The sequence below is a fragment of the Labrus bergylta genome, chromosome 3 (assembly GCF_963930695.1).
Source record: "Labrus bergylta chromosome 3, fLabBer1.1, whole genome shotgun sequence".
NCBI classification, from domain to species: domain Eukaryota; kingdom Metazoa; phylum Chordata; class Actinopteri; order Labriformes; family Labridae; genus Labrus; species Labrus bergylta.
In genome coordinates, this window is record NC_089197.1 from 22,580,010 (window position 1) to 22,607,695 (window position 27,686).

Sequence of the window (27,686 nt, forward strand, 5' to 3'; positions counted from 1 at the left end):
CGACCCTCCGGGCCGCTCCGCCTCCTGACTCAAACACACAAACCCGCCCACCCACTCAAAACCAGTCCGCTGCTCCAGGGACAGATTTCACAACTCCAATCAAATGTGGACGGATACTTCAGCAGGCCTTCTTCTACCGGGTCGTGATTCGGTTTTAAGTTTCACAGCTAGACTCAGCTCGATCCCTATAAAGGCTCAGAAACCAGTTGGGCATAGGTGCGACTCTCCCACTTACCGCAGCCTGATACTTAGGCCTATATGTACCGTAGTCTTCCTAGAGCCGAACAGTATATTTAATTATTATTATCAGACTATGGTGCATAGGCTACATATACAAATGTAGGGTATAAAAAAGAGGTGGTACATTTTGAGTTTTTAATCATGTTCTACTACTCTGAATAAAGCAGATGGGCGGACATCATGATGGAGAAATGCTGTAAGCCTAAGCCAAGAGCAGGCCTACTCTACTTAATCATACATATGGTGAAATTTGAACTAGTTACACAATTAAGGCCTTAAATTGGTAACAAAAATACCCAGACAGATGAATAATGAACCTATAAATCTCAGACTGGTGTGGTGGGTGTTGTTAATTAGACAGTGCATGGATGTAATTTGCAGCTGCATGTCTTTAAAAACCGAGAGCGTCATCTAGTGGATAGTCAGCTGACCTGAACGTGGACAGTTAGTAATAGCCTGTGATGACTGCTGGTGCTGGTGCATGGATGTTACTCACACAGACAATGCAGTGAACGTCTCACAGCCTATAAGCTATAGGCGAACTAAAATAACTCATGCGATGCAACGAGTTGTTGGAGTACAGCATTACAAAATCCTGATATTGGGAAAGGTATGATACTGTATGGGATGAGGACATGATGAAAAATGTTCTGGACAGGGTGTGTTATTTATTTTCGAGGTAAAGTGCCTGTGGTGCACATGTATTTAAAGAGGAAGTGCAACACTAAGCAAACAGTATGAGCAGTGATAAATAATATGGCTTAAAGTAGAGTTGTAGCAGAAGTATAGGCCAGGCATAAAGCATGCTCATACAAAATACCTCAAAGAAAATCAGCAAAAGTATGATAAAAGTTATGATAAAAGTTTATTTTTTAGCATATCCATACTTAAACCCTTTCATTTATAGCCTAACTCATTATTAAACAAATCTGTAGATGTACGCTTCCCTCAGTCACTTTAATGTCACAATATAAAAAAGTGCTGTTCATGTTACACGCTAAAGCAGTAAGACGTTAATGATGTCGTTACACCAGTTATATTGCAGTGATGAAGAAAGCATGTGCAATTACCTTGATTTATGTTTAAGTTTTTTTTTTGTTTTTTTTTACAATACTTAGTGGTGTTTTCTGGCTTTTTTATATCAAGGCAGAGCAGTGAAAGTTTCCCCATACTTTCACAATCCTAAGCATGAGTATGGACTCAACATTTGGATTAAAAGACCAGAGACAGAAAAACAGAACTCAGATTACGTGTTTTTATGCCAAAACTTCAAAATGTTGGAAACAACTCTATTCAAAATCTTATGTTAGCCAATTTACAAGAGTAGTTTAAAAATGTTTGTGTTGCTGTTCTGTTTTGTATTTCTGTTGTCTGATGTGATCTTTGTCTTTTATGTGCTGCAGAAGAGGAACTTACTTTAAACTAGTCAGGCCCGTTTAACAGTAACTTTTGTCATGTTACTTTTGATACTTTCTTGCAAAATAATAATAATAATAATACATTAAATTAAATTAAATAAATGAAAATAAAATGTGCATTTCAATATCTGAATTAAAAGCAGTCATTTAGGGTAACCGTCCATATTGTATAACAGGATCATTAACACTGATGCAGTTATGTGGATGTAAATATTTAATGTTGTAGCTGGTCAAGATGGAACTAATTTAAACTAGCCTACTCTAACCATTTCATCTATAGCGTTAGAGTTACTCTTAAAAATGTATCTCCATCATTTCTATCTGAACTGTAGCAAAGATGAAACAAAATAAATGTCTCCTGTAAAGACTGTATAACCCCAGGTTGTACTTATAGGTGCTGGAATTCAGTAATAGTTATCCGTTATTGTCTTTGTCTTTACAGTCACTTTCCTGTACCGACGACAGAAAATAACTTACTACTACAGCATGAACAACATTAGCCTGATGCTCAGCTGGCCCATGTGTCTTTGTTGTGTCTTGATGTTTATGTTTGTGTCTCCACAGCCTTTAATCTGGGCTCCGTGTCTCTGTGTTGGGTTACAGCAGCACACAATGAGCACTCTGTTCTCCGCTGAGGTGCCACAGCTGGGACCTCTGGGCATGTTCAATATGATTCTGATTATGAGAGCTACTCCAGGGGCATGTCAACCAAACTGACAGGGCCCAAAGATTGATAGAAGCACTTCCGCTCATTCAGTTTCAGCTGTTGCTTTGTGGATGGTTTCAGCTGATACTGTCTTAAGGGTCTAATTCATGACGGACATGAATCAACTGAATGAAACTAACGAATCCCCCCCAGTGAACAGGTGTGCATCCAACATTTTGGAGTTGATTGTTTGAAAATAAAATAAAGCTATTATGGCATTTTGTAAGAGACATAGTAACAATCTACACCAAGTCAGTAATGTCAGAAAATCCAACAATGTGGAGAACAAAACATAGAACCGCTTCTCTTCTTGTGTTTGAAATGAGAAGTACAACAGTATTTAACACAGCAAAGAGGTTTTCTTTACTTTTTTAAGACAGCTGAAGTAGTTAGTCATATTACAGGAGGATGAAATACTGGGACGGGCAGCTGCATCGACACCAAATATTCTCCAACCATTTTTGTAGCTTTCTCCAATCTTTATAAAGGCTGGAAAACATTCAAACATCAGCAACAACATATACCTGAACACTTATCCCATTTTTAACTCCTAAGTCATCAGTGTGCTGCAATTTTTCTTAGGCTTAAGACAGTAAATACTCATTTAAAAATGCCCCAGTGGGGGCGCCGGCAGCCTATCGTGGTTAGTGCACGCGCCCCATGTATGGAGGTTGTGGCCCTTTAGGCGGGCGGCCCAGGTTTCCAGTCCAACCTGTGGCTCCTTTGCCGCTTGTTGTTCCCCAATCTCCCTCTCTCTCCCGATTTCTGACTCTATTTACTGCCCTATCTCTAAAATAAAAGCATGAAAAGCCCACAAATAAAAAATCATTAAAAACTCATTAAAAAAATACCATCTTGGTCTTCTAAATAGAGGTCATTTATACAGTTTCTTAGTGAGTACGTTTAAAACCATACACCTTTAAATAACAGAAAGGTCGAACAAATGTTAAAGGAATCCATCAAAGCAAATACGAGATGCAGTTTGTGTTTTTCCTGATTGTTGACCCAACATGTCTTGAGGGTTGAATGTTATGGGAAAAATAACCATATATGTAAGGTAACACATTGAAAGACAAGTACTTTCTAACAATTTTGTACTTAATTTCTAGTTTTTTATTTCTGGAAATAATTATAAGGAGTCACTTGAACAAGAAGCACAGCTTAAGCAGCATGTTGAGTGCACTCTGAGAGCAGCAGAGAGGAGGATGATCTCAGTGTTCAGAGCAGGAGGAGCAGCAGGCTCTTTGGTCGATCTTCAAGGATATGAGCCAAGGACTTTCTGTCTGCTGGCCCAGCAGCCATGACAGGAAATCAGCCTTCAGACCCGGTGGTCCCACTCCCACAGACCACATGCACACCCACCACCTCCACCAGCAGCAGCAGCAGCCTGACAACACTGTCACATGTTCTGTTCATCCCTGCAAAGAATAATAGACGATAGGCATGATTCATGTTGCATCACTGAGTTCACCATAGGCAGGAGAGCAGTTAGCAGTTCTTTTCGTCGTTTAGAAAGCTGAAATGGGATCAGACTGCGAAGGAAGTGATGAGCCCGCTCACATCTGCATGGTGATAATTTTGTGCAGATGTGAAAGATTTACAACCGTGCTCACAACACTTCATGAACTCCAGTCACAGCCAATAGAAAGCTGCTTCCACAAAAACAATTACTAAGTTAGAAAATTCCGGTTGGGTTTTTTAATTTTTTTAATTATGTCAGCATTTCTTTCTTGTACTGTGGTCTTAGATGGAAGAACAGGTGTTAGTCACCTGTACCGGCAGAGGTGTGACATCCCCTTGGCACCAGCAGAGGTGTGACAGGCACCTTAATTCAGCTTTGACTTTTTTCATTTGTTTCAAATTATTTTAGTTTTCTACTACTATGAAAGATAAATAAAACATGTCTAAACTAAGTGTAAAAAAACAACAACCTGAAACTGATAGTCAACTGAATTTTAAATGCTGTTAATTAACATTTAATTAATGTATCAGAAAATATTTTAATTAAAAAATCTACACCCTGGGGCACGCTGGTGGCGCAGTGGCAGGGCGCGCGTCCCATAAATTGAGACTCTCATCTTGAGCGGTAGGCCCGGTTTCACTTCCTCCCGTGGCTCCTTTCCGCATGTCATTCCCCGCTCTCTCTCCCTGGTTTCCGACTCTACCCACTGTCCTCTCTCTGCATTACAGGCACGAAAAAAGCCCAAAATAAATCTTATCTAAAATAATAATAATCTACACCCTGTTGACAATTATTCATATTAATTTCCTTTTCCCTGTACAAATTTTGACTCTTTATTTAAAAAATAGGAGCCCAGCACATGTACAGTACGCTGCTATCACACTTTATTAAAAATAGAAACATATATTCATAGCACTTTCCATACAGACTAAAATGGTCCACTGGTAGTATTTTCAAAAATGAGTTACATACTATAAAACACTCATTTGGCCTAAATCCACTGTAGAAATGTCTGGAAAAAACAAAAACATTAAGGACTTTTTATTTACCACTTGTTTCTGAGCTCATCCTACATCATCCTTCCTGTGCCTTTAAAAAAAATAAAACATTATGGAGAGGACATATGAATATGGAGACGGGAAAGAAACAAACGTGTTTGCTCAGTGAGAGAAAGAAATGCACATACAAATTAGTGTAAAAAAGATGGCACATTTATTGCAACATAAATGTTATATACATTGTGTTTTTTCTGTTGAAAAAGACAGAAAATTCAAATTCCCATTGTTGCAGTTTTGTAATGTATGCATCGACAATAGTTTTTTTTGATTTGACACAGGAACAAATCTTTTATGAACTGACAATGAGACCAGAGAAGAAGAGCACGGTCTCGCTTTTATGAATCTGGAGCTCGTACGAAGCTTTATGAAGTACTCAACTACGAGCAAAAATTCAGCCATGTTCTTGAGATGCTTTTTGAAAATTTCCTGTAATCACGGACAGGTTATTGTAAATAACCGTACATTTTACTATCTAATATAGTAAAATAAAGTAAGAAACTTTTTACTCAAAACTTTTGCTTTCAAAAATCTAGAAAGAGTAATATTTAGAATTCAAGAAATATTCTTACAGTATTATTGTATAAAAGACTAACTACAGTGAAAAATAAGCCAAATGTTGTTGTTTTTTTCCTTTTGATTTCCTTTTTTTCCTTCATATATTATACAAGGGAAAGTGTCTGGGAATACAGCAAAAAGTCTAACTTGGCAAACAGAGGAGCAAAAACGTATAGGGAAAAAACAGAAAATGAACAAGGGAAGGAAAGAGAGCAGGAAGTGGCATACATTATACCCTCAATCAAAGTCTGCTGACAGGTATACAAGTCTTAAATACTGAAATGACAAACAAGGCCACATTCATTCAGAGAACAAACAATCCCCCCCCCCAAAAAAAAAGTTTTTTAGTGGTCAAATGATAAATCTTAATGTAAACTTTTTGTGTGGCGTCTTTTGAATTGGCTGAAGTCCCTTTTTGTGTGGTGAAAAAGAATTTCCGAATGTGTGAGCCTTGTTTGAAGTGTAGATAATGATAGGAGACAATGTACAAAAAAATAAATGGAATATAAAGCAAGTCTTAAGACCAAAGACTAAATAAAAGGAGAAACGTAAAGCATGCACACTTTGAAAAGGAAAGCAAAATAAAGCCATGACCATGAAGCATAAAAAAGTAAATCCTGATAACTAGTTTGTTCATTATTATGCTACAGTTCTAAGATATCCCACAAAGCCCATGAAATATCTACTCTGGCTTCTTAGTGTAACACGGCTTGTTTGAAAACATAATTGAAAAAGATATTGTCTCCTCTAACTGAAACTGCACATTGATATGCTGGAAGTGTAAAGAAATGACTCGTTACAACACAAATAAGCATAACTAAAGAATAACTGCTTTTGACATAAAATGTCTGGAGAAATGAAGAGAGAAAATACAGGTTATGTGTTCATCAGGCCAGGAGAAAGTGTGGTCGTCGTTTGTTTTTTTAATATGACTAAATCTTCATCAAGCAGTCTCTGATTAGCTGGTGGCGAGAAAAGCACAAAAAAAAAAGAAAAAAAAAGCCACTTCTGAGCTGACCAGTTCTGATCCTGTCAGGATGCTAATCAAAGACAAGAACCTGAAAACAAAAAAAAAACTCACTGCTTACATTTAACACTATATGGCGAAGGAGGACAACAACTTCCCCTTTTTCCTTTAGTTAAGACACTACAAACTTCAGGGAATGCAAAGGTTTGCAAGTAGATTGCTCTCTGTAATTCTGCTGCTCACTACCGAGGACACAAAAAGACTCTAACTTAGCTTTCAGTAAACCTAGAGTTTGCACTTCGCCTGTCACCTTTGAAGACAATATTGATGACGCTAATGTAGTCGGCCTGTCAGTAGCACAGAAACGTATCTAAACTACACAGAAACAAACATAGGTAGTTTTGGTTATGCGTGTGGCCAGTGGCAGAATTTAAAAAATATAAATATAAATAATATATAATCTTTTTCTTTGAACAAGGGGCGCATTTACGTCTTCTATCCAAACAGCAAATTATCGTGTCAGTTGGGTATAAATATGACTCAAAAAATGGCCAATAAATTAATCCTTTCAGTGCCCAAATAGTTCCCCCTCATCTCGAGACTCGCCAAAGATTTATGAGGGTGGAGTGCTCAGTTTTAACGGTGACACTGGCAAACAATAGATCAACTGAAAAGCTGCATATTTCTCTCTGAATTTGCTTCACTTTCCCTTTAGACATACACTTTATAGCTCAGTAACATAATAAATAGAAAAAAAAAGAACCAGACAAACAAAAGAACAATTGCTCTTACAATGCATTCGTCAATAGGCACAAGGCAATTTCCATGAACGGTTGGAGGAGATTGCGAAGTCTCTGATTGTTCAGAAGCAACACACTTCTTGCAGACATTGATATGTGCTGAAGGTTTTTTTTTTTTCTTTTTGGGAAGAAATTTGCAGATGAAAACTGGTAACTGGAAGCTGGACGCCTGTTTCATTCTTCAATCAAAGGATTGGTTTGTGTGAGCCTCGTAGTTTTCCTTCAAGTGGTCTGTCTCCTCCAACTGGTTTCACAAACTGAGAGTCCTGTCTGTCACTGGTAAGCAAGAACACTGACTCAAATGGGACAGAAATGTTCTGGATCATTTTGATCTGAAGAGAGAGGGAGACAAATGCTGATCAGAGGCGTACATTAATAATTACACAAGATACAAAACAACATGCGTGTTTTTATATTCAAGGTTACAGAAAGAGTTTGATTTAGGAGTACTAAAGCTTCTGTTTCATTAAAAAAGATCTGTATATCAGTGAGGTAAGGAGAACTAGCACAAATGAGGAAATTGACTGACTGATTAACAAATCCCTTGATTGCTAATGTCATTTCATGCACAGAATACGGCTTTGACCGCTGCAGGGAAAACAAGACATTTGAAGACAATACCCTTGAATTCATGAAATGGTAATTGTTCATATTTTAGCTATCTTGGATTTATTTGATGGGGAAAGCTGAATCAAAGTTGAGGGAGAGACAGAGAGAAATGTTGCAAAGAGGCCTTGATTTGACTGAACCCCTGTGGTGAGTACCTGGCATTAGTGGTTAACCCCCTAACAGGTGAGATACCAGGTCAAAATAAAATAAATAAAAGTAATAAAGATGACTTTACTTATATAGCGATTTTGAAAATCAAAGTTATGAAGTAGTTTTAAAAAAAAACCAAAAAAAACAAATTGTACCCAAAATAAAAAAAATACAATAATAAAAGACAACTAAAGAACATTCCAGCAGTTCACAGAAAAACTTAAGTGATTTAAATAACTTTAAAGAAGAGATTCTGACTTTGCAGGGATCCTAACATGATTGATCAATTAACTGTTTGAGACAATAAGAAATCAGTAGAAAACACAAGTAGAAAACAAAGGTAATAGTACCTGTCTGCTACTCAGAGGTGGCCCATGGGGTTGGATGCATCAGTCAGGCCTGAATGGACCCCTGTGTGAGCTTGTTGAGCATCAATGGAGCCTCTGGACACCTTCTCCTCCTCCCTCCTCTTAAGGCAGGCTGCTTTGGGGTTCAAATTCCGCTCTGTTGGTTCAAAGATACGATAATCAGTCACTTTGTTTAAATATCAATGACATTTGGGCTATTTTTTAATATTTGGATCAAGCATTATAGTAACTAAATAAGGAGTTCAATTCCTTTTGATTACAGCATCATAATTAAATTATTTATATATCAATAAAATACCACAGTGAACAAGAATGTAAAAGCTAGTCGACTTCCACTGTTGACCTGCACAGCTTCCCAATAGTTTCTCTGCTGGCTGATATTTTCTCAGAGTCTCATTATTTTGGCAGCTCTGTCAGTGAAAAAACTTCCTTTAAATATGAGTGCAGTCTTTTCTCTAGATGTGACACTAAAACTAAATGACCTTTTGCAGGAATTCAAGTGTGGAGCATTTGAGAGAATCTATTTTATTTTAATGTGACGTTTCAATGACACTGACCTCTGACTTGCTGCTCCAAGTTAAGTATGACAGCCACGGCCTGGTGGAGGATGAGCAGTTTGGTCTGAGGCTTCTCGCTCTTTAAGTGCAGCTGACACATGCGACCCAGCTCCTTGAAGGCCTCGTTAATGTCCCGCACCCTCAGACGTTCACGAGCGTTGTTGGCCATCCTCCTCTCACGCTCACGCTCAGCCTTCTGCTCCGGATTCAGGTCCTCATCTTCAGTGATGCTGTGGGAGAAGAAACACACCTAAAGTCAGAGCTGTTGTATTGTAAGGGGCAAACGACACACACAAAGTGTTGGGCTCATTTTCTGCCTTTCATATTGAGAGAAAAGAAGTGGGATGACTGTGAAACAAACACATGCAACTAATCCAATTGTTCACATGTGATTTATAATAAAATGAACTCATTGTATTCAAGAATACAGTAACAAGCTAAATTGTTAAGTATAACAGTCCTGCACCTGTCTTACACCTACAGTATACCACTTCAAATAACCTTTACTGCAACAAATGTTTGAATTGAATTGACAACCATGTTAATGTTGACAACACGGTCATCCACTGGAGACAACAACTCTCTGCTTTGTGAAAATGGTTTAATCAAAATAACAAAATCAATCTTCAAAATTTAGGCCAGTTCAAACAATTTCTATTGGTATGATTTATTTCCTTTACTAACACAAGTTCAAACAGATTGTGTGTGTCTGTGTGTTCTGACCTTGTACGTGTGCCAGGTCTGGGTGTCCTCATATCTCTTTTGTCGCTCTCATCATCAGACCTGTCATCAGCAGAGAGGTTATCCTCCATCTCATCCTTGTCCTGTTTCTCCACCTTCAGCTCCAGGGCGGCAGGCAGATGGCCAGCCAGGGCTGAAGTAAGACCTGCAGGAGATGGTGAAGGAGGTAAGATACTGAACAACAACTGAGCTCGCTCTTTTTCATAATGTGACAGCAATATAATGTGATGATAAGAGTGCAAAAGACCTCTGAATGCTTCCAACTGTTGGTTGAGTTCTGCGGTGGATGTAGAGCAGGTGCTGGGCAGACCTCCATGGCTATTGTTGAGACCGACGGCATCATCAGCGTGGGCACCACCCTGCTGCAACACAGACAGAAAGGACGGAAAGGTTAAGAGAGGAAGCTGACTTTGTTTGGAGACGACTTGTGCAAAACAAGGGAAAGAGTTGAGTTATAGACTTCAGGTACCGTAACAGGAAGTTTAACATACTGTACTACAATTTTAAAAAAGGCCTTGATATGTTCAGAAATACATCAAAACTACCAGCTACTAGATTATTGATAAAATATAGACAACATGCTGTTTGAAAGTCAATCTACTTATTGTAACATTAAAATATTCTAATGAGACCAGTATCTTTTTTCCAACACTGGGGGATGCTTCTGTGATTGTTTTTTACAATTATATGAATGCTTAACAGAGAGAGAAAATCACAAAATAAAAGAAAATTAAAACCCTCTTTGATATAAAGCTCCCCCCCCCCAAAAAAAAATAAAAATAAAATACTGTTTGCAATTTATTTTTAAAGAAAAATAAGAAAAACTTCTTTCCCCCTGTTTATGTTACACAATGATTCCCTGCTTACTGCTTTGCATTTTCAGGCGTCTTGGCTTTCTGTAACCACAACTAAGACCACGTCTGTTTCTCATGTCTAAAAGGAGACAAATCCTTCTGTGTTCAGTTTCAAAAGATGTCAAGCTGAAGCCACTTCACAGTCTGACTCTGGCTGTTTCCTTGTTTTTCTGTCCACAGTCACAACATAAAAAAAAAACCCCATAAAAACTGGTCAACTCCCACCGTGTTGCAACACAGAGTCCTTCCTTCATGAGGTTCACCACATGTTCTTGAGCGTTTAGATTTCCCCTCTGAGAATGGGGGGGAATCGTCACAGAGAACGGAGGGTATTCCCCCTTTTTCTTAAGGAATGTGATTGCAGTCACTGTTGGCCTCTGTTAACCCCACCACCATGAGACCCTCCCCTTCCTCAGCGCTACGCTAATCTTTGCTGTGCTCTCAACAGGTGCCCAAACAACTCTTTGTCTGGAGGAGAAGGGGGGAGGCCGGGTGCTCTGGCGAGCAAAGAAGGCTGCCATTTTCATGGCTGGGCCTGATTACCATACAGCTGAGGAGCTCTTATTTGGGGGCCACGGGTTCAGACACACGTTTCCAACGATACAGATTTCCTGGGTTGTTAAAAAGAAGTGATGAAAAGGGGTGTAAGTGGGGGTGTGGGGCTGGGTGTCAGCCGGAGTAAAAAGCCTTTACTTAGTCTGGTGGGCTCTGTCTGAGGGGACCTCTTCCCACACAGGAAGTGCTGTGTTAGCGCAGACACAGTATGTTCTATCTCACAGTCGCAGGCGGTCAACATCACTGCTACAAGCCAGCTTTCTGTAACAAATACATCAAACTGAGCTCCTCTGACAACCACAGAGACGCTCTTGTTAGGGGACAAAACACGCGAGGAGCCTACAGCCTCCGTAGAAGAGTGAAAACACTGCAGACACACACAGAGCCTCACAACAAACGAGAAACTTTAACTAAAACATAAATGCTGGCAAAGAAGACGTGAGACCAGGAATCAGAACGGGAGAAAATTATTTAAAGCTTTTAAGGTGATGTTGTGAAAAATGAAATAATTTTGGCAAAAAAAAAAAATAATAATAATTTTTTCTTTTAATTCTTTGCCAAATTTAAACTGGCTTCAGAAAAGACCCTCATATTTAATGTGAGTGATTGTGTGAGTGGGAACTGCATGCCAGCTTCATGTCAAGTGTATTCCTGAGGTTTAGTTAATTAAGCACTACAAGTTTTAAAACTTGAAATCGATCGATTGATTGATTGATTAATCGATTGATTGATTGATTGATTGATTGATTAATCGATTGATTGATTGTTTGATTGATTGTTTGATTGATTGATTGATTGTTTGATTGATTGATTGTTTGATTGATTGATTGATTGATTGTTTGATTGATTGATTGATTGATTGTTTGATTGATTGATTGATTACAAGATGGAAATAAATATAATCAGCAGACATTTCTGTTGTGATCAATTGTTAAGTAACTTTACAAGCAAAAATGTGAAATCTTCCATTATTCCCGCAAGGACCTGCTGCTTTTCTTTATCAACTTGACAATGTATGGAATATATATCTTTATTTTAGTCAACTCAGTGAAATGTGTTGATTTAAAATAAAAATGTGTTAATTTAAAGTCTGACAGAGCTCAGTTTTAATCTGAAGACAATGTCCATTTACATTTTTATCATGGGAGGATACCACTTCCGTCAGAGGACTTTGAATGAATTAAATAAAAAATATCAATCATAAAATATTTTGTTTAATGTGCTTTTTTTTTATGAATCATGACTCCCACAAGAATTTCCAAACACCCCCAGATTACAGTTGGATGAGTCGCCCCATTTAATTTCCAGTGCAGATGTGTCCAAATCTCTGGGCTCTTTAGAAAGAAACAGCTCAGATGGAGGATGAGTGAAGGCATGATTTATACTGAGACCCCTGAATTCCTTAAAGTCTTGCAACACACAAACACATCTTACACAACTTCACTGCATTATGCCTGTTTTTCTCATTTCCCATTCACCCCGGTTTATACAGCCACTCTCAGGAGGAGGGCGAGTTGTAGGCCAGCCATTACACTTATGGAAAATATGTCAGGATAAAGCCGACTGCTCATCTGTGGAAAATGTCTCATTTTTAACACTTGACAACAGACCTGTTAGAAAGAGGCAGCAGAGGATTCTTTTTGAGAAGTTATATGATTAACATATAAGCATGCGCCAAAAACTTTATTTTTCTATACATTTTTTCCAAATACTTATAAGAAGTTGCCGTACCATTGCTGCTGTCCGATTTGCAACCAATGCAGAGGCAGGGAAGTTTGCTCCAATTGCTGCGATTGGCCCATTTTGCGCCTGTCCCAGCAGACTCTGCAAGTCACTGGGCAGACTGGCGGTGGAGCCCACGGCATGGTTCCTTAGAACGAGGATTGCATCATCCAGTCTGTCCAGACGATCCTCCATTCGAGACTGGAAGGACCGGAGGGAAAGAGGAGTGGAGGGAGAGGGAGAGTAGAGAAAGAGAAGGGCAGAGCAGCTAAGTATAAGCACACTTGGACCAAAAATGTAAACACTGATTGTATGGAGTGGACTTGAAAAAAAATCTCAAATAGTATATAAAGAAGGCCATTCAAATGCAAGATCAAGCCATTTCAGCTTGAGCTGTTAAAATTAACACTTTCGTATCTCTTAAATTGAATAACTGACAGAAGCACCATTCAGACCTATTACTGCAAGCTGGAATGGCTTATAGGACAGCAACACGTGGCATTCAGCAACAAAGGCAATAAGAATGAAAGTGCATGTCACGGTGAGGAATGTAGACTGCAAGCGGAACAAGTGAGAGAAAACAAAATGAGGAACGATGTATGGAAAACATGAAGAGTAAAGTCTCTAGCTGAAGAGTACCTCGCAGACATCCTTTAAGAAAGACATGGCATCCTGGAGATGCTCATGTAACTGCTGATGAACTCTGTTTTTCTGGCAAAGTCAAATAAGAATAAGATAGGATTATGAAAGAGATCAGTATCTACAAATGCAGAAACAACACACTCTGTGGAAGGAGATTGTTTTTTAAAGACACAAAGAGAAGGATTTAGAGCAAAGCACACAGCTGCTGACCAATCACTTTGCGAGGATGAAAAAGTTTGCTGTTGGCACATTTAGAAACCCTGTTTACAGTCTCTGTCTTTTCTTTGAGTTTGTATGAGGTGGTACAAAAAGTTCACATGTGGCATCTTAAACTGTTCCTTTCAATATATACAAGGGATAGAAAACAAGAATGGAATGCTTTGTGGACTATTAAAATAATTTTCTTTCAGAAATAAATACATATAAATCTTGAGCCAAAGTTAGGTGCTGTCAGTAGCCCACTAACCATGTGAACAGACAGAATAAGTCGATTTGATTTTAAACAAATCGTTAGGTGGAAGGTTTGGGCAGTTATTCATCACTGCTTGTCTAGAATGAACAGTCTTTTCCTAAATCAAAAGTAGTTCTTGACTCAAATACAGAAAACCAGGGGATATTAAAACACTCATACACATCCTGGGAATATGTCATCATCTGAACTCTGCTTCGCTGCCTGCCAGAGGAATGATTTATTCATTTATAACTGTAATGGAAAGAAATGTGGAGTCCTTGAACATGTTCTGTGTGTTTTCAGTTTTAACTGCTGTAAGGAATCAAGTGATAAATGATTGTAACAAAGACTTAACAGCACTAAATCATCCCAAAAACAAATTCTCTTCACCAGCAAGTGAGTTAATAAAGGTTTCGCCACAATAAGCAAAGCTCAAAATAGGCTTCATCTAACAAATGTTTGGTTTTTAAGGAGGAACAACTGTTTTGTGTTGTTGGATTATTGAACAAATGTTAAATATAAAGATTATTGGATTTTAGTAAAATGTGAGTGAGTTGTTGCATCATGACCCTTTAGTTTAAAAAGAAAACGTACTACTTTAAAGTCTCAGTCTAACAATGCAAGTCAACCATTAAATATTCCTACTACCTCACACTCTTCTGCTTCTCTGCCCTTTTCTAACCAATCAGATGTGATACATGGAAGCGACACTAAAGGTAAGTCAAACAGAATTGGATTTTGCTGCCACATCACTCTCATCATCAGCTGCTTTTTGAGGTGTTTTGATAACAGTTCCTTGTATTGTTAGCTCTGCTTGTGTGCTTTAGTTTGTCTCTTTGGGGGCCATGAAGAGACAAAACAATGCAGCAGAAGGAGAGAAAACATCCACATGGTGATGTTTTCCTTCACACATTATTTACTGATTGAACAGAAACATTTGAAAAAACTGTGACTGTTTTGTTCAGTAAAAACTTGGCAACTTAAATGTGGCATAATGCCAATAAGAAAGCTCCTTTTAAACATCACAACAACATGTCCATTAAGAGTATTGCTTCCTTTTAAATCGTGGTCTGTTCGTTTCATTATTTCTGACAGTTTTGATTGGATAAAGTTTTGTATTTTATGTCTTTTAATGCTTCATATCTATTTAGAATGAACGCTGAACTTCTGTGCTCTTTAAATTCAACATCTATACAAGTGATAAACTCCCCAGCACAGAATGTAAACACTTTCATCAGGTGGTGTGCCTGATGAAAGCTGATCTGTATCAGTGGTCTAATGCCAGTGGAGGAATCCTGGAGAAGCGGTTCAGCAAACAGCTGCCATCCCCACACCGGCAGCCCCCTTAACTCCTTCACTAAGCCCCTCCCCCAACTGTCATCCCGGTCCTGGCCCGCGGACTAGAGGACAGATGGTGAGCCCCGAGGGACAGGTATTGTTCAGTTTGGTTATTCCTCTGCCCCCACCTTCCTCAGCAAAACATTCGTCAGACAGGAATCTCCCTGTAATGCTATCTGAGGGTAAAGTGAGCATCCATCATATCCTGCGCTCACTGGAGGATGGAGGCGGGCGGGGGCTTACCAGCGAGTGAAGGGAGTTCTCATAATTTGGAGAGGAAGGGGTCTGTCCACTGGTACGGGGCCACTGGTTGGTACCTGATGGGAGAGAAGAAGATGAAGCAGAGGTCACTGATGTGTCCATCGTCTGATTCAGTTTCAACATGTCTGATAGCTGTTTCCTGCTCCACCGACACAACAGTGAGCTGACAAACACAATGACACGCAGTCATAACACACTGACATCCTGATTTTATGCTTTCTTGTTGTTCTATACTGGATATTTTTATCTTTCAGGGGCTCAACTGCATCACTTCCTGGTGACTGGACTGCATCCTGCCTCATGAGCTGGAGGAAGCTTTGTCTAATGCCCACTTCCGACCCAAACATCTGCACATAAATAAGCATTGTTATGAGAGGCTCGAGAACAATATCAGCTTGTATTCTTCTTTGCATTTCCTTTCTCTTGGAAACTCTGAGTCTCTAGAAAGACTTCAGAGTGATCAAAAATGAGGAGTGGTAGAGCAGTGTTTCAGCACGTGGCCTTCATTGGAGTGTTTGATGAAGAAAACCTGCCAAACATCTGGGTTCAATCAAGTTCACTCTCGTTTTGCTTGGTTAACTTTCTCCTTCTCTCGAGTTTTTGGTGATTCACACACCTATTTGACTTGTCAATGCAGTTAGTCTTCTCGTATTTTACAGCTTGCACATCTGAACACATGAGGGTACTTTGTATTTTCTTCTTATTTGTCCCATAAAGCCAAATCTAAGCAGTATCTACAGCAGTTTTTGTCTTTTCACTACAAATGACATATCAGTTTAATAATGCAATCTTAATATGGAGAAACATATAATTTTCTACACGGAGATCACTATTTACCTTTGGCTGGAAGATGTTCAGATGTTCAGAGTGTTTAGAAGTTAATCTACAGGCTAGTACAGGAAGGCAAATCAAGCTGATTTGATCTGTTGCAAATTAGAGCTGAAGGAAAAGGAATCCACATCTGCTCATCACATTTCCAGTTCCAGCTCAACATGTCTTTCTTTCCCTTTCTGAAGCACAACCGTCCAAGCAAACTGTGTGCTACGGGCAGCAGGAGGGGGTGCGTTATACAATCAAATATAATTTACAGATTTTGACAACAAAGACATTTTCTCAGGTTATCTACAGGATGAGTCAGTGTGGTCCTTTGGAGTTTGGGGTTCTCAGTGCTCACCTGTTGTCTATTAAGCTCTATGCATGCCAAACCCAGCCTACATTCTGGTACATAGAGCCTACTGAAGCACACAGCACTGACAGAGACTTCAACAATAGGAGCACTTGAGCAAGACGGAGATCAGAGCGTACTGAGTGTTTGTTAATGTGTCGAACATTTATGATGGTGAAACAGAGACAGAAACGATATTTGACTTATAGACTTAACCGTCCACAGTCTACAATTAGAAGCTGTTTCAAGGGTTTTTAAAAGAGGTGGCGGCGGGTGCTGCATTGGCTCATGTGTTTTGATCCAATCAAAGTACACTTGCATCTTGAACAATCACTGTAAGTTGTGTTACTCAAAGTGTGTCATGTGCCTTGAGCTCAATTAGGAATACAAATATCCCTTTACAACTTTTTTCCAAGAATTACGATTTTTCCCGCTCATTTCAGTACAATTACAAACAGAGAGGGCAGGGTCTTCAAGCTGTTCTTAGCGATATGGACATTTTCATTGGTTCCACAACACCTTTTGCTTTTGTTAAATATCATCCAGGGTAAGCACAAACCTCAGCTTGGGTACATATTTGGACTAAGAACTAAATGATAAACATCTGAACTTAACAATGTTTTTAAAAGTAAAGAAAACAGCGATAGGCTCAAGAAACTGGCTCAAATAAGTTCTTCCTTTGACTCTTCCTGTTGAACGTCTCACTTAAACTTCTGTTAGTTTTCTTACACTCAAAGTCAGTCTTTAATTAACAGACGATTAAAAGGGACTTTGGAAGAGGAAATGAAAAATCTTTCAGCTCTCTCCCAGGTGAGAGAGAAAAGAACTCGGCACGAGCCTCTGCTGGGTGGCAGCTATGAAAAATTAGCTGGGGGCCTCTGGTCCCCTCGTGCAGCAGAGAGGGCTAATTGAACAAACCAATCTTGAATAATGTGCTGTATGTTGCTGGAATCCCAATGATGAATGGATTTTTGTGCCAATTTCAAACTTTCTTTTCTTTCTAACCCCTGAAGCCCATTAAGGGTGAATTCTTAGTGAAATGATTTTAATTTCTTAAACTGTATTGTCATACACTTAAGAAACTGATAAACACATTAAGTAAACTTGCACACCAACACAGCATAAATAACATCAATGTTCAATTCCTAAACATGATAAACAAGACAATGTTTTTGTCACACAGCCAGGTGAACTGTAAATAGTTCAAGAAGGGGGATAACCCTGTGTTTCATAGCATTTCTCACAAGCTGAGGCACAGCCACCCTGCTTCACCCACTGGCAGATAAATGCCTTTTTTGCCTGGTCGGATTGTGTGTGTGTGTGTGTGTGTGTGTGTGTGTGTGTGTGTGTGTGTGTGTGTGTGTGTGTGTGTGAGAGAGTGTGTGTTGGGGGGGAACAGCTGTCAATGGGGCAGGGTAACAGCTGAGGATGAGGGGGGCACACATAGAGGCAGCTGTCGCCACTCCATTACTACACATGACACAACTGCCCGCTATAACAACACTGTGGGCTTTCTTTTACTGTTCCCCCTCACTCACTTTCCATTACTCACTCTCCTCTGTCAGCATGAAGTCTATATTCTTTTTAGACACGTCTCTTTTAACTGCACTTTAAATCCCAGCATTTTACAAACAGGAGCATTTAGTTGGAAAAAGGGTAATATGACTTATTTTGCAATTGTTGCACTTTATCAATCAATTCAGGGAATTATTGGTTCATCCTCAAAAATGAAACTGACATGAAAAGATTGGAAAAGATTACGTAACACTAAATCTACTCCCTAAAATTGCTTTTTATTACAAAGCAGGGTGGAACCATGAGCCCCTTTTCCAAGCAATAAAAACCTGGATAACAATTCTACATAATATACATAAAAAAAATGTAATTCAACACCCACTTCAAACATTTTCATTACATGAAAGATTTTCAAACCCTTAAGCACCCTTAAAGCCACAGCCCCACTCCTCTTTCATTTACCCTATCATTCCAGGAGCTGAAGTCTTTACAAATTCATTTACATCACTAAATCATAAAGTTTAAAAAAGTAAAAATTAAACTGTCATGGCTAAACTACTTGTCATTGAGATCTAAATGTATGAACATGAACAGAGACCATCCTAAATAAACCAGAGCCATCACTGGTCTGTGATGTCACCGGGAGTCTACGTGGAGCAGCTTCCTCTGGCTTGAGAATAAAATCTGTGTTGTGGATATTTGGTCAGCAAGCAGGTGTATTTCAAAAACGTGCTTTAATGATACTCATACTTGCAACTAAAGTTCACTGTGAGCTTGAAAGAGCCAGTCACAACTAGTTAGTACTTCTAATCATCTATTCTCTTTGCTTGTACATCTTCCAATACTTGTTTTTACTGTCGTTTCCATGGCTGGGCAGCCTGAAGTCAGAGCAAACTGAGCTTTCCTACAGCGGATTAATGTAGAAAAGGCATTACCCGCCCCGGCATAGATAGAGCATGAAGAATGAGCCGAGTATTATTAGAACTCCTTCAAATTAAAAGGAATATTAAATTATGTTTAAGGAAACGTTCACACACATCATTCTGATCAGGCTTAATTAATCCAACTAATGTCCTACACAGTCAAACACGTTGAATGAATTAAAGTCATATTCATGAAAGCCTCTTAATGAGCTTGGCTCTTTAAGGTCAAGGCCTGATTCTAATTTGATATGATGTGTGTCACTCAGACCCTTCTACAATAAAAGCCTTTATAAAGTATTTTCAGTGCAGTGCATTTCACATTCCACAGTAAGTATCTGGTGTTCTTGTGTATGAATCAAATCAAACTCTGGGGCTTTACCTGGCCTTCCAGACGGGGTGCTGGATGCAGTCACCACGGTACCTGCTGATGCAGCCCCTGCTGTGGCAGTCAGAGGTGAGGGAGACCCCACAGGTGTCGACGGGTTGGATGGAAAACTGCTGTTAGTGTGGTCAGGTGAGTAAATCTGGAGAGGATAAGAGAGAGAAAATAAGATTTGGCATTAATGCACCAACAACAGCTGTTTCTTTGGATTGCACACAGCTTTACCATCTTCAAGCCTCCAACGTATCATCCATTATGTGGGTTTTACTGCTGGGTATGTTGTAAAAATGCATGGTGCATACATATGAGCGGTGTTAAGAGTCATCTGTGCCCAGAGCACGGCCTTCACAAAATGAAGCATAAACAATATTCTCTTTGATGTCTTGTGCATGTGAGCACTTTTTTAAGTGGCTGAAGATCATCACCAAGAGACATGTGTCGTGTCTCTCTGAAGAGCAACTCAAACTATGTCACTGATTGACAGTATGTGAGTCCAAACTTTACAAATATGGACTTTATCTTATTGTTTAGCAAGTTCAAACATGTTTCAAATATGCTAAAATAGCACTTTTCTTGGTAATCAAAATATCTCTCCCCATACGAACTGCATCTATATTTACAAATTAACTCGTTCAGGTGAAATGAAGAGTGACACAGCAAAACGGTTTCACATACCAAACTAGATAAAGAAGACCAGTGTCTATAATGGACATTTCTTAATAATAAAATCAGTGTGGAAAAGTGGAACAGGATACATTTAGACACCTGTAGCTACATTTCTGACACATTTTGTAAGTGAAATTCCTCATCCTGATGTGAAAAGATACTTTAATCTTTCAGTTCAGTGTTTCTAACTTGTTTAAAGTGCCTCTGCACTACAGTATTATTCCTCTGTAGCTTTAACTCTCAAACTGAAGAACTTCTCAGGACCTCTATATTAGCTGACACTAGATATTGCATAGTGAAGCAGAAATCTGAATCTATTTTTATTGAGCTATATCTTATTTTTGTATGTTTTATAGTACAGTGAAAGCTTTTCTTTTATTTGATGCATGTTGCATCCTCTGCTAGGTTACACTGAGGTCACTGAGTTGTCAATCACAAGGGAATGAGGAGATTACCTCTTCAGAACTTCCCCAGGGATTTCATTTGTTTAAACAAATTCTGGATTAAAGGACAAACACGTCCCTGATTTTTTCCCCCTGTAATAAGAGGATGTTGTACCATAATGGAACACGTCTCAGAGAAGTCAGGGTATTACTGGTGGGCGCTGACTAATTAGCGGAGGAAAAAAAACCTGCAGATCCACAGAGATTTCTCGTCCAAGTTAAAACCAAATTGAGCTTGCAGGAAAGCGTTTGACTTCTGCAGGGATGATAGAACGCACTCATTATTAATAATCTCCTTATTCAATCTTTATCTCCGGGCTTTAGTTTTTCAATCAACTTGGAGTATCAGGGTGGAGGTTTCGCTGAAGTGTGTCACAGAGTGTGGAGGAGGAGGGATTGGCTGTTTTTGAAAAAGGAGGAATGATTATTCATGATTTTCTGCAATCTGAGAGCACAGTGGGGTTTTTTTTCTGCTCAGCATTTTCCCCCTCAGACACGCAATTCAGTCAAAAAGTAAGAGGGATTAATATTCTGCAACCAGTAAGACTCCAAACAATCCTCTGAATAATTCTTATTTCTCCAAAGAAAGAGGTTTATAACCGTGACTTCTGACCCGACAATATATGACTTTCTTTATAACGGTGCATTTAGGGTGAAACAAGGCTCATTTTACTTGAATAAATGAAGCTCCACCTCATCATCAGTTACACTGCTGCAGGCGGCATGGGGCCAATAGGCACGGCCAATTTAAAAGGGCGGAGAACAAAAGCTCTACAAAGGGCGGCCCGTGGAGTTGAGCCACAGCCGTGTTAAACTCCCCTGTGCCCCTCGCTCCAAACACCCACCCCCACCCCAGTCCAACCGTGTCCATTTCACTCCAGCTTTGTAATGCTAATAGAACTGAGTCTGCAAATATAAAAGACTTAATTTGTTATTACCATCCCTTAACTCTCATATTCTCGCTTCACACCGGTTAATTATATTTCTGCTAAATGTGCTGCTCGTGCTAAAGTGGGTAAAATAAACATCTGGCCAGAAATTCAATATGAACATATCAACGTATGCATCATGTATGTGCTACTGTATCTAAGGAAAATTTGCACACAAAAAAAAAACTTCTATAGACTTTTTAAATCCAAAAATGCTTCTCATGAAGCAGAATTAAAAAAATGTTATCTATCATATTTTGAAATGAGTCTCTTGCCCAAATGATCTTTTAGGCACTTTTTATAGTATATTGTTTGATACAGTTTCTTTGTGCTGTCTTATCCAAACAACAGAGCATTAAGCCACTGTGTCCTACAGAAAATAACCACGCTACATTACAAGATGCCACAGATATCTGCTCTGGTTCTCCTAAGTGAAGTGTAATCCACAGGCTTTAGGAGCATTTTCAATGCACAATTCTCTTTCTTGAATACTCTTAGTTTAAGCCCACATTTATCCGAGCTTAGGCCAAAAAACAACTACAAACATGTCCTCTGGGCTTTTTTAATCAGCAGTCAGTATTGCACTTAATTCCCTGCATGATTACAGAGGTCACCTTCTTTAGAGACAGAAACAGACCAGTGGTTTTTATTGTGAAGAATCCAAACGAGTGCAGAGTCTGACAGCACACAAGTTACACATTTTAAGAGTTTAACACCATGATAGGAGGGCAGACTCGAGGGGAAAAGCAGCGACCTCTGTGACGTCAGCAATTGCCTGAGCCAGATTGAGTGTGTTAATGTGTGTACCAGTAAGACTTGCCCTGGTTATGATGGGCTCTTAGGAGTTTCATGTTATGTACAAACACCATAAATACATTCTGTTTGAGTCCCTATCCAAGTTTTAAGAAGTATGGTTATACTTCCTGGAATACATACTGTGGCAGGTTAACAACTTGTCAGTGTTTCTAACATTTTTTGTTGGCTCAAAACAAAGTGAGTGAGATGGTGAAAAACCATTAAGTGTAACTTGTATCCCATTTCATCAGGGTTGAACATTTAAAATGAAAGAAGTCCTTTTTAAATGTAGGGCTGTAACTCACCGAGGCTAAAGCCTTGCCCAGTGCGTCTCCAGTCTGTGAGCTTCCAGTGGCATTCCCTCGATTTGCAGCCGCTAAGAAAATACACACAGAGGGAGGCTTTGTAGCACCAACTCAGACAAATGAAGAACAGCCATGGTACACAATGCAGCTGTCAAACTGCCTGACTCACCGCTTTTACAGAATGGATAAACAGCAATGATTACATCAGGACCATTGAATTAGTCATTCTGAGCAGGTAGCTGAACTGTTAACACTGAAACGTACCCATGACCCCGTTGGCTGAGTTGCTTGACGGCGTGTGCGATGCCGTAACGAATGGTGAAGTGTTGCTGTTGCTCCGGTGGAAGCTGGACATGGGAGGAAGACTGGCATTGATCTCTGGAGAGACTGAGTGTGTGGGGTAATTCTGGGAGATAAAACAAAACAAAACACAGAGGCTCTATTTAAAATCACAAATGTGTGTGTTTTAGATAGAATGACTTTATTTATTTATGGGCTGCGATGAAGCTAAAGTTACAGGGGGCAGGGACAGTAATAAAGAAGAGGCAGGCAGCATCTGCAGGCTCCCTGTGATGCCAAGCCAGCTGAAGCAGACCAAAGCAGATCAAACAGGGACATAAAGAGGGTCAGCAGGGTCTCCACTGATAATAAACAGACCACAATTTAAGACACACAATCCCTCTCGGACTGAGAAGGGGTGTGTGGGTAAAGGGCTCTCTTTTAGAGAGATCTCATTTGTATTGTGCTTAATAATAATAATACGATTGAGATCTCTGATGCATAAAAGAGTTATTAACCATCATTTATCATGGCTTTCAAAGCTGACACGAGCTGCTTACCAAACGGTCGTGTGCTTGCAGGCTGTTGTAGTTTCCTGACTGTGGCAGGTGAGATGAAGATCCTGCGAGCATTCCCCCGTAGCCTGGCTGACTGATCCCGTTGGACGAGTTCCAGGGATCAGATGAACTGTGGGTACCATCTAAAAATAATGAATGAATCATATTAGCATGTAATCGTTTACAACATGATCCCTGACTTTGACACAACGTTTAACCCTGAGCTTAAAACCTACGGTCATCCAAGGACCGCACTTTCAGTTTTGCTCATGGGAGCGAAACACGATCTTTGTCCTGAGTACAGCTGAGATAGCACAGAGCTAAAATCAACAATTATGTCTGATTTTCTGTCTACATCTGGGAGTCAGTCACGCTGAAATACATAAAGTGATAGAAAGGTTAAATAACGCAAAATCATGAGATAGGTCTGTACTACTCAGGTGAAAAAATACCTGTTTAAACATAAATACAAACACCAGGGCTGAAACTAACTACAGCAAGAAGCTTGATTAGTCGTCATTTCTTACAAATTACAATTAAATGCCAAAAATGTTTATTACAGTTTCATGGAAACCCAAGTGTGTCCAACAGCAGCTTCTCATGTCTGCTTAAAGTCAAAATCAAAGACTCTTTATTGACTTAGATAAATGACAAAGATATATGTAAATCTTACAGCAGACAGCTCTCTCAGTTAAAACAATACTTGTTTTTGAACCTACCAAAGAAAGTGCTTGCAAACATACTGCTGGAGGGTTTGGGAGAGGAGTACGAGGGAGAATCTCTGTTGAAGTCCTCCGAGTTTGGAGACGGTGCATACACCTGCAGGGAGTACACACGTGTTATTGGTTAAGATAAAAAGATGACAGCTTTCTTATCTGAAGTTTACATTTTTAACACACACACACACACACACACACACACACACACACACACACTTTAATGAGTAGCTCGAAATCAAGCTCATGAAGGGAAGAGTAGATTATCAGGGGTATTAGCATTACAGATTAACTCAACCTCTAATGGAAGTATAATGGTACTCCTGTACATGCATAGACTAAATGACTGCCAAATTACAGCATTCCCAGTGAGGCAGAAATCACATAGGAGGCATTTTCTTCCTTTATTTTTGTACCTGCAGGCTGGAGGAGGTACAGTGAAAGAAGAGGCACAATGGGCACGCTGTTTTACAGCTGTGTGAATGCCAAGCTACACGGGAGGATCAAAGGGACTGGAGGCAAAACACCAGTGATGTGGTCTCTGACTTCATCTATTCCAGATGAAGAAGGGAACGAAGGTTTGAACAAGTTCTCCCTCCCACAGACCGGCTTGGATGACCCCACAGTCGAGTAACACTAATCAGAGCCAGACCAGCTAGCCTGATTCCACCTGCACGTTTGCAGCTTGTGTCCTGTTTATAAGGATGAATAATACATTTATAATATGCCTCAAAAGAATTGTTTTCTAAAGCTTATAAATATGTTCATGGCCACAAAGGTTGTTAACTTGCTTACGTTGTTTAGCACACAAAAATAGGCTGATGGAAAATATGCCACACATATGAACTAAATAACTCACCTGCACACACACAGCACACATGTTAACATAAGATCAATTCAAAGACCCATCTTAAGAGAGACTCAGGGCTGTTGGGCTTTGCTGACTGAGCTGGACTCCTGCTTGTTGTTGTCTGACAGTGTAATTAAAGTCTCTGGAAGGGTGGGGCTCTCATGGGTTCTCTGGCTTACACATGTGACCAGTGTTGATAGTAGATCCATGGAGATCTCAGGTTAGACCGGGCTTTTGTCTTTGGCCTCTGTCAGGCGCTCAATGGGCAGCATATGGCAGCAGATAATGCTAATTGTCCCTTTTTACCCTGGGCTAACCAGTCAAAGCATTAATAAACCATCCCAAACACTGGGTGCCTCACTCCGCCAGCCCATGGAACCCCGCCTGGGTTTCCTTTTACAAGGCCATTAATTAAAAGCCGTCACTCACACGGTTCAGCACACCAACACAGGCCTGCACCAGTTGTTTGAGCATCAGGGTTTTTTATTCTTTTATCAAAAATGATTTCACCAGGGTTCAAATATCCTAAGATGATGTAAAATATATATTTTTAAATATCACCATACAATAAACAAAATACACTTTAACAGTCAACAGAAAAGAAGAACCTCTATTTACAGACAAATGTGTGTTAATGTGTTCATACAATATTCAATAGTTAAGCCAGGAAGACTTGAATTAAGTCAGTGATAAAAGAAACTTATTCAGGTCTTTAATGAATATTTCCATACTTTTAAAAAAAATGCTGTGGGTCATTGGTTCAGCTCTGTAACATGGCTCACACTGCCTCCACTGATACAATACAATATAAGCCCATGTCTGTGAGCATGTGGCCTCAGCAAATATCAAATATCAATGGTAGGACACAGGCTTTTGACTTGTAAAATGGATGTAAACTAATAGTAAAATAAATGTAAAAACTTACTGCCAGGAAGCTAAAAGGAAAATAATTTTAATATGATCTTCATCATATCAAGAGTCCTGTTTTTATACTGAGTCAGAATTTAAAACATATCACGCTCTGTGGCTTTCTGTTTCAAGTTCAATTGTAACACACTTAGAGGACTCAGTGTGCCAACACACACAATGCCTCCTCAGCCAGCATGGAGGGGTGTTAATCAACACTTTGTTCAAGACACTAACCAGGGCTTGGTGGAAAATTCAAAGCTCAGTACTACAAAAAGAAGGTATAAAATGTACTGTATAAAAAAAGCTGTTTTTCAATAGATTGTACAATTACTTTCATTTTTAATGTACCCACATCACACTGTAGTATAAACAGCAAAGTACATGCTCACATATAACCAAACAACAACTTGTTAATACTTTAAAGTTAACAGGTAGACAATCAACCACAGGTGGAAAAACAGCTCACAACCTTAAACAGCACAGGTTATAATCAAATATTCAATTGTATTATCTATCATGTCATCATTCCCATCAGCCGCCTTGCAACATTTAACAAGTATTAAAAACACACAGAACAGAATCTGTATTCAGGGTCTCTAAAAATAGATCCTCCACACAGCAGAATAACACATTCAAGTGGTAATGCCACAAAAATTTGGTTTAGGCAACACTGGAACCTCATTATCTGCTCACAACATGTGCAACTTACACATTCAGTATATGAAAGTCAACACACATGCAGCCAAACCCCCACTCTAACTTTGTGTTGCACAAGCACTCATGCTTCAGAGCATGTGCAGCTCATGTGCAAATTTGGGGGATGTAAGGATTAGCTTCTGGCCGTGAGTGCTGACCCCTACAAAGCGTGGCACAACCTGTTGTAGTACAAACAACAACAAGAACAACAGGCATGACCCAACGAAGAGAAAATGCTGTCTGTTGTGTTTTTACTACTTTCTGGTCTAATTTTATGACTCTCCAGTTACGGAGGACATGCTTTTGTGAATCAAAGAAGAAGGCTATTCACTTGATTTTTTAATTTCCTTTTCACTAATGTGCAACGAAAGAAAGATCAGCAAGTTGCTCCATCTGTATTGGTTGTGTGCCACCAGCTCGCAAGCCAACGGCCCACTGTGAATTCTCCCAATGCTCCAGATGGTGAGCCTGCTATGCAACTCTACATTACAACAAATTAATGGGGACAGAATAGATGCAAGAACATTTTTCTTCCTTTTTTTCCTGTATGAACAACAAGGAAAAAAGTGAAAAACAAGGGACAAAGTTGGTGCTAGTTTAACCAGTGCTTTTGATCGTACAGTTTGCCCGCTCTGTCCACATGCGATCAATTTTCTCCCCATCACCAACTGTAACACAAGCCTGTTAATACTTAATACAAAAGAGATCAAAGTCATTTTTGTGCAGAGGGAACAAAGATGAAACGCTGGAACAGGATTTTAAGAAAAGTTAAAACACAAGCTTGAGTAGGGTGACCTTTTCAATTCAACATCATCAAAAGGCTTGTTTTTTCCTTTATACGCCCTTTTTATGTGAGAGCAAAAGCAGCACATGCAAAGACAGGTGGAAATCTGCCTGTGCCATTTGCTTATGACAGGATCATTACTTCAGGATTACTGACATACACAACAGATTTCATTAAGCCTTTTTCAAAACCAGGTCCTCAAGCAGATTCACAAACCCTTGGGATGTGTTTCATCAATAACATTCCACACAAAAAAAGAGGAGGATTTCTTTTTTTCTTCCAAACTTTTTGAAACACAACCTGTCACATCAATACCAC

General features: G+C 39.4%; 1 protein-coding gene across 5 annotated transcripts in view; it reads right to left on the reverse strand.

The window, feature by feature from the left end:
* Positions 1–4,693: 4,693 nt before the first annotated feature.
* tcf12 (transcription factor 12) overlaps positions 4,694–27,686 on the reverse strand; it is a 67,548-nt gene continuing 44,555 nt past the window's right edge. For 2 of the 5 annotated variants that reach the window (XM_065952977.1, XM_065952978.1), the window contains exons 9-19: positions 24,133–24,232; positions 23,417–23,556; positions 22,842–22,983; positions 22,578–22,648; positions 19,437–19,581; positions 15,437–15,510; positions 12,772–12,963; positions 9,614–9,990; positions 8,891–9,120; positions 8,316–8,469; positions 4,694–7,538 (exon numbers count right to left, since the gene is read on the reverse strand). In XM_065952977.1, coding sequence (XP_065809049.1) covers positions 8,327–8,469; positions 8,891–9,120; positions 9,614–9,990; positions 12,772–12,963; positions 15,437–15,510; positions 19,437–19,581; positions 22,578–22,648; positions 22,842–22,983; positions 23,417–23,556; positions 24,133–24,232 — 1,614 coding nt within the window. In that variant the 3' untranslated portion in view covers positions 4,694–7,538; positions 8,316–8,326. Of the gene's footprint in view, positions 7,539–8,315; positions 8,470–8,890; positions 9,121–9,613; positions 9,994–12,771; positions 12,964–13,401; positions 13,474–15,436; positions 15,511–19,436; positions 19,582–22,577; positions 22,649–22,841; positions 22,984–23,416; positions 23,557–24,132; positions 24,233–27,686 lie in introns of all 5 variants that reach the window. The other 3 variants (XM_065952979.1, XM_020625675.3, XM_065952980.1) reach the window with 3 other exon arrangements.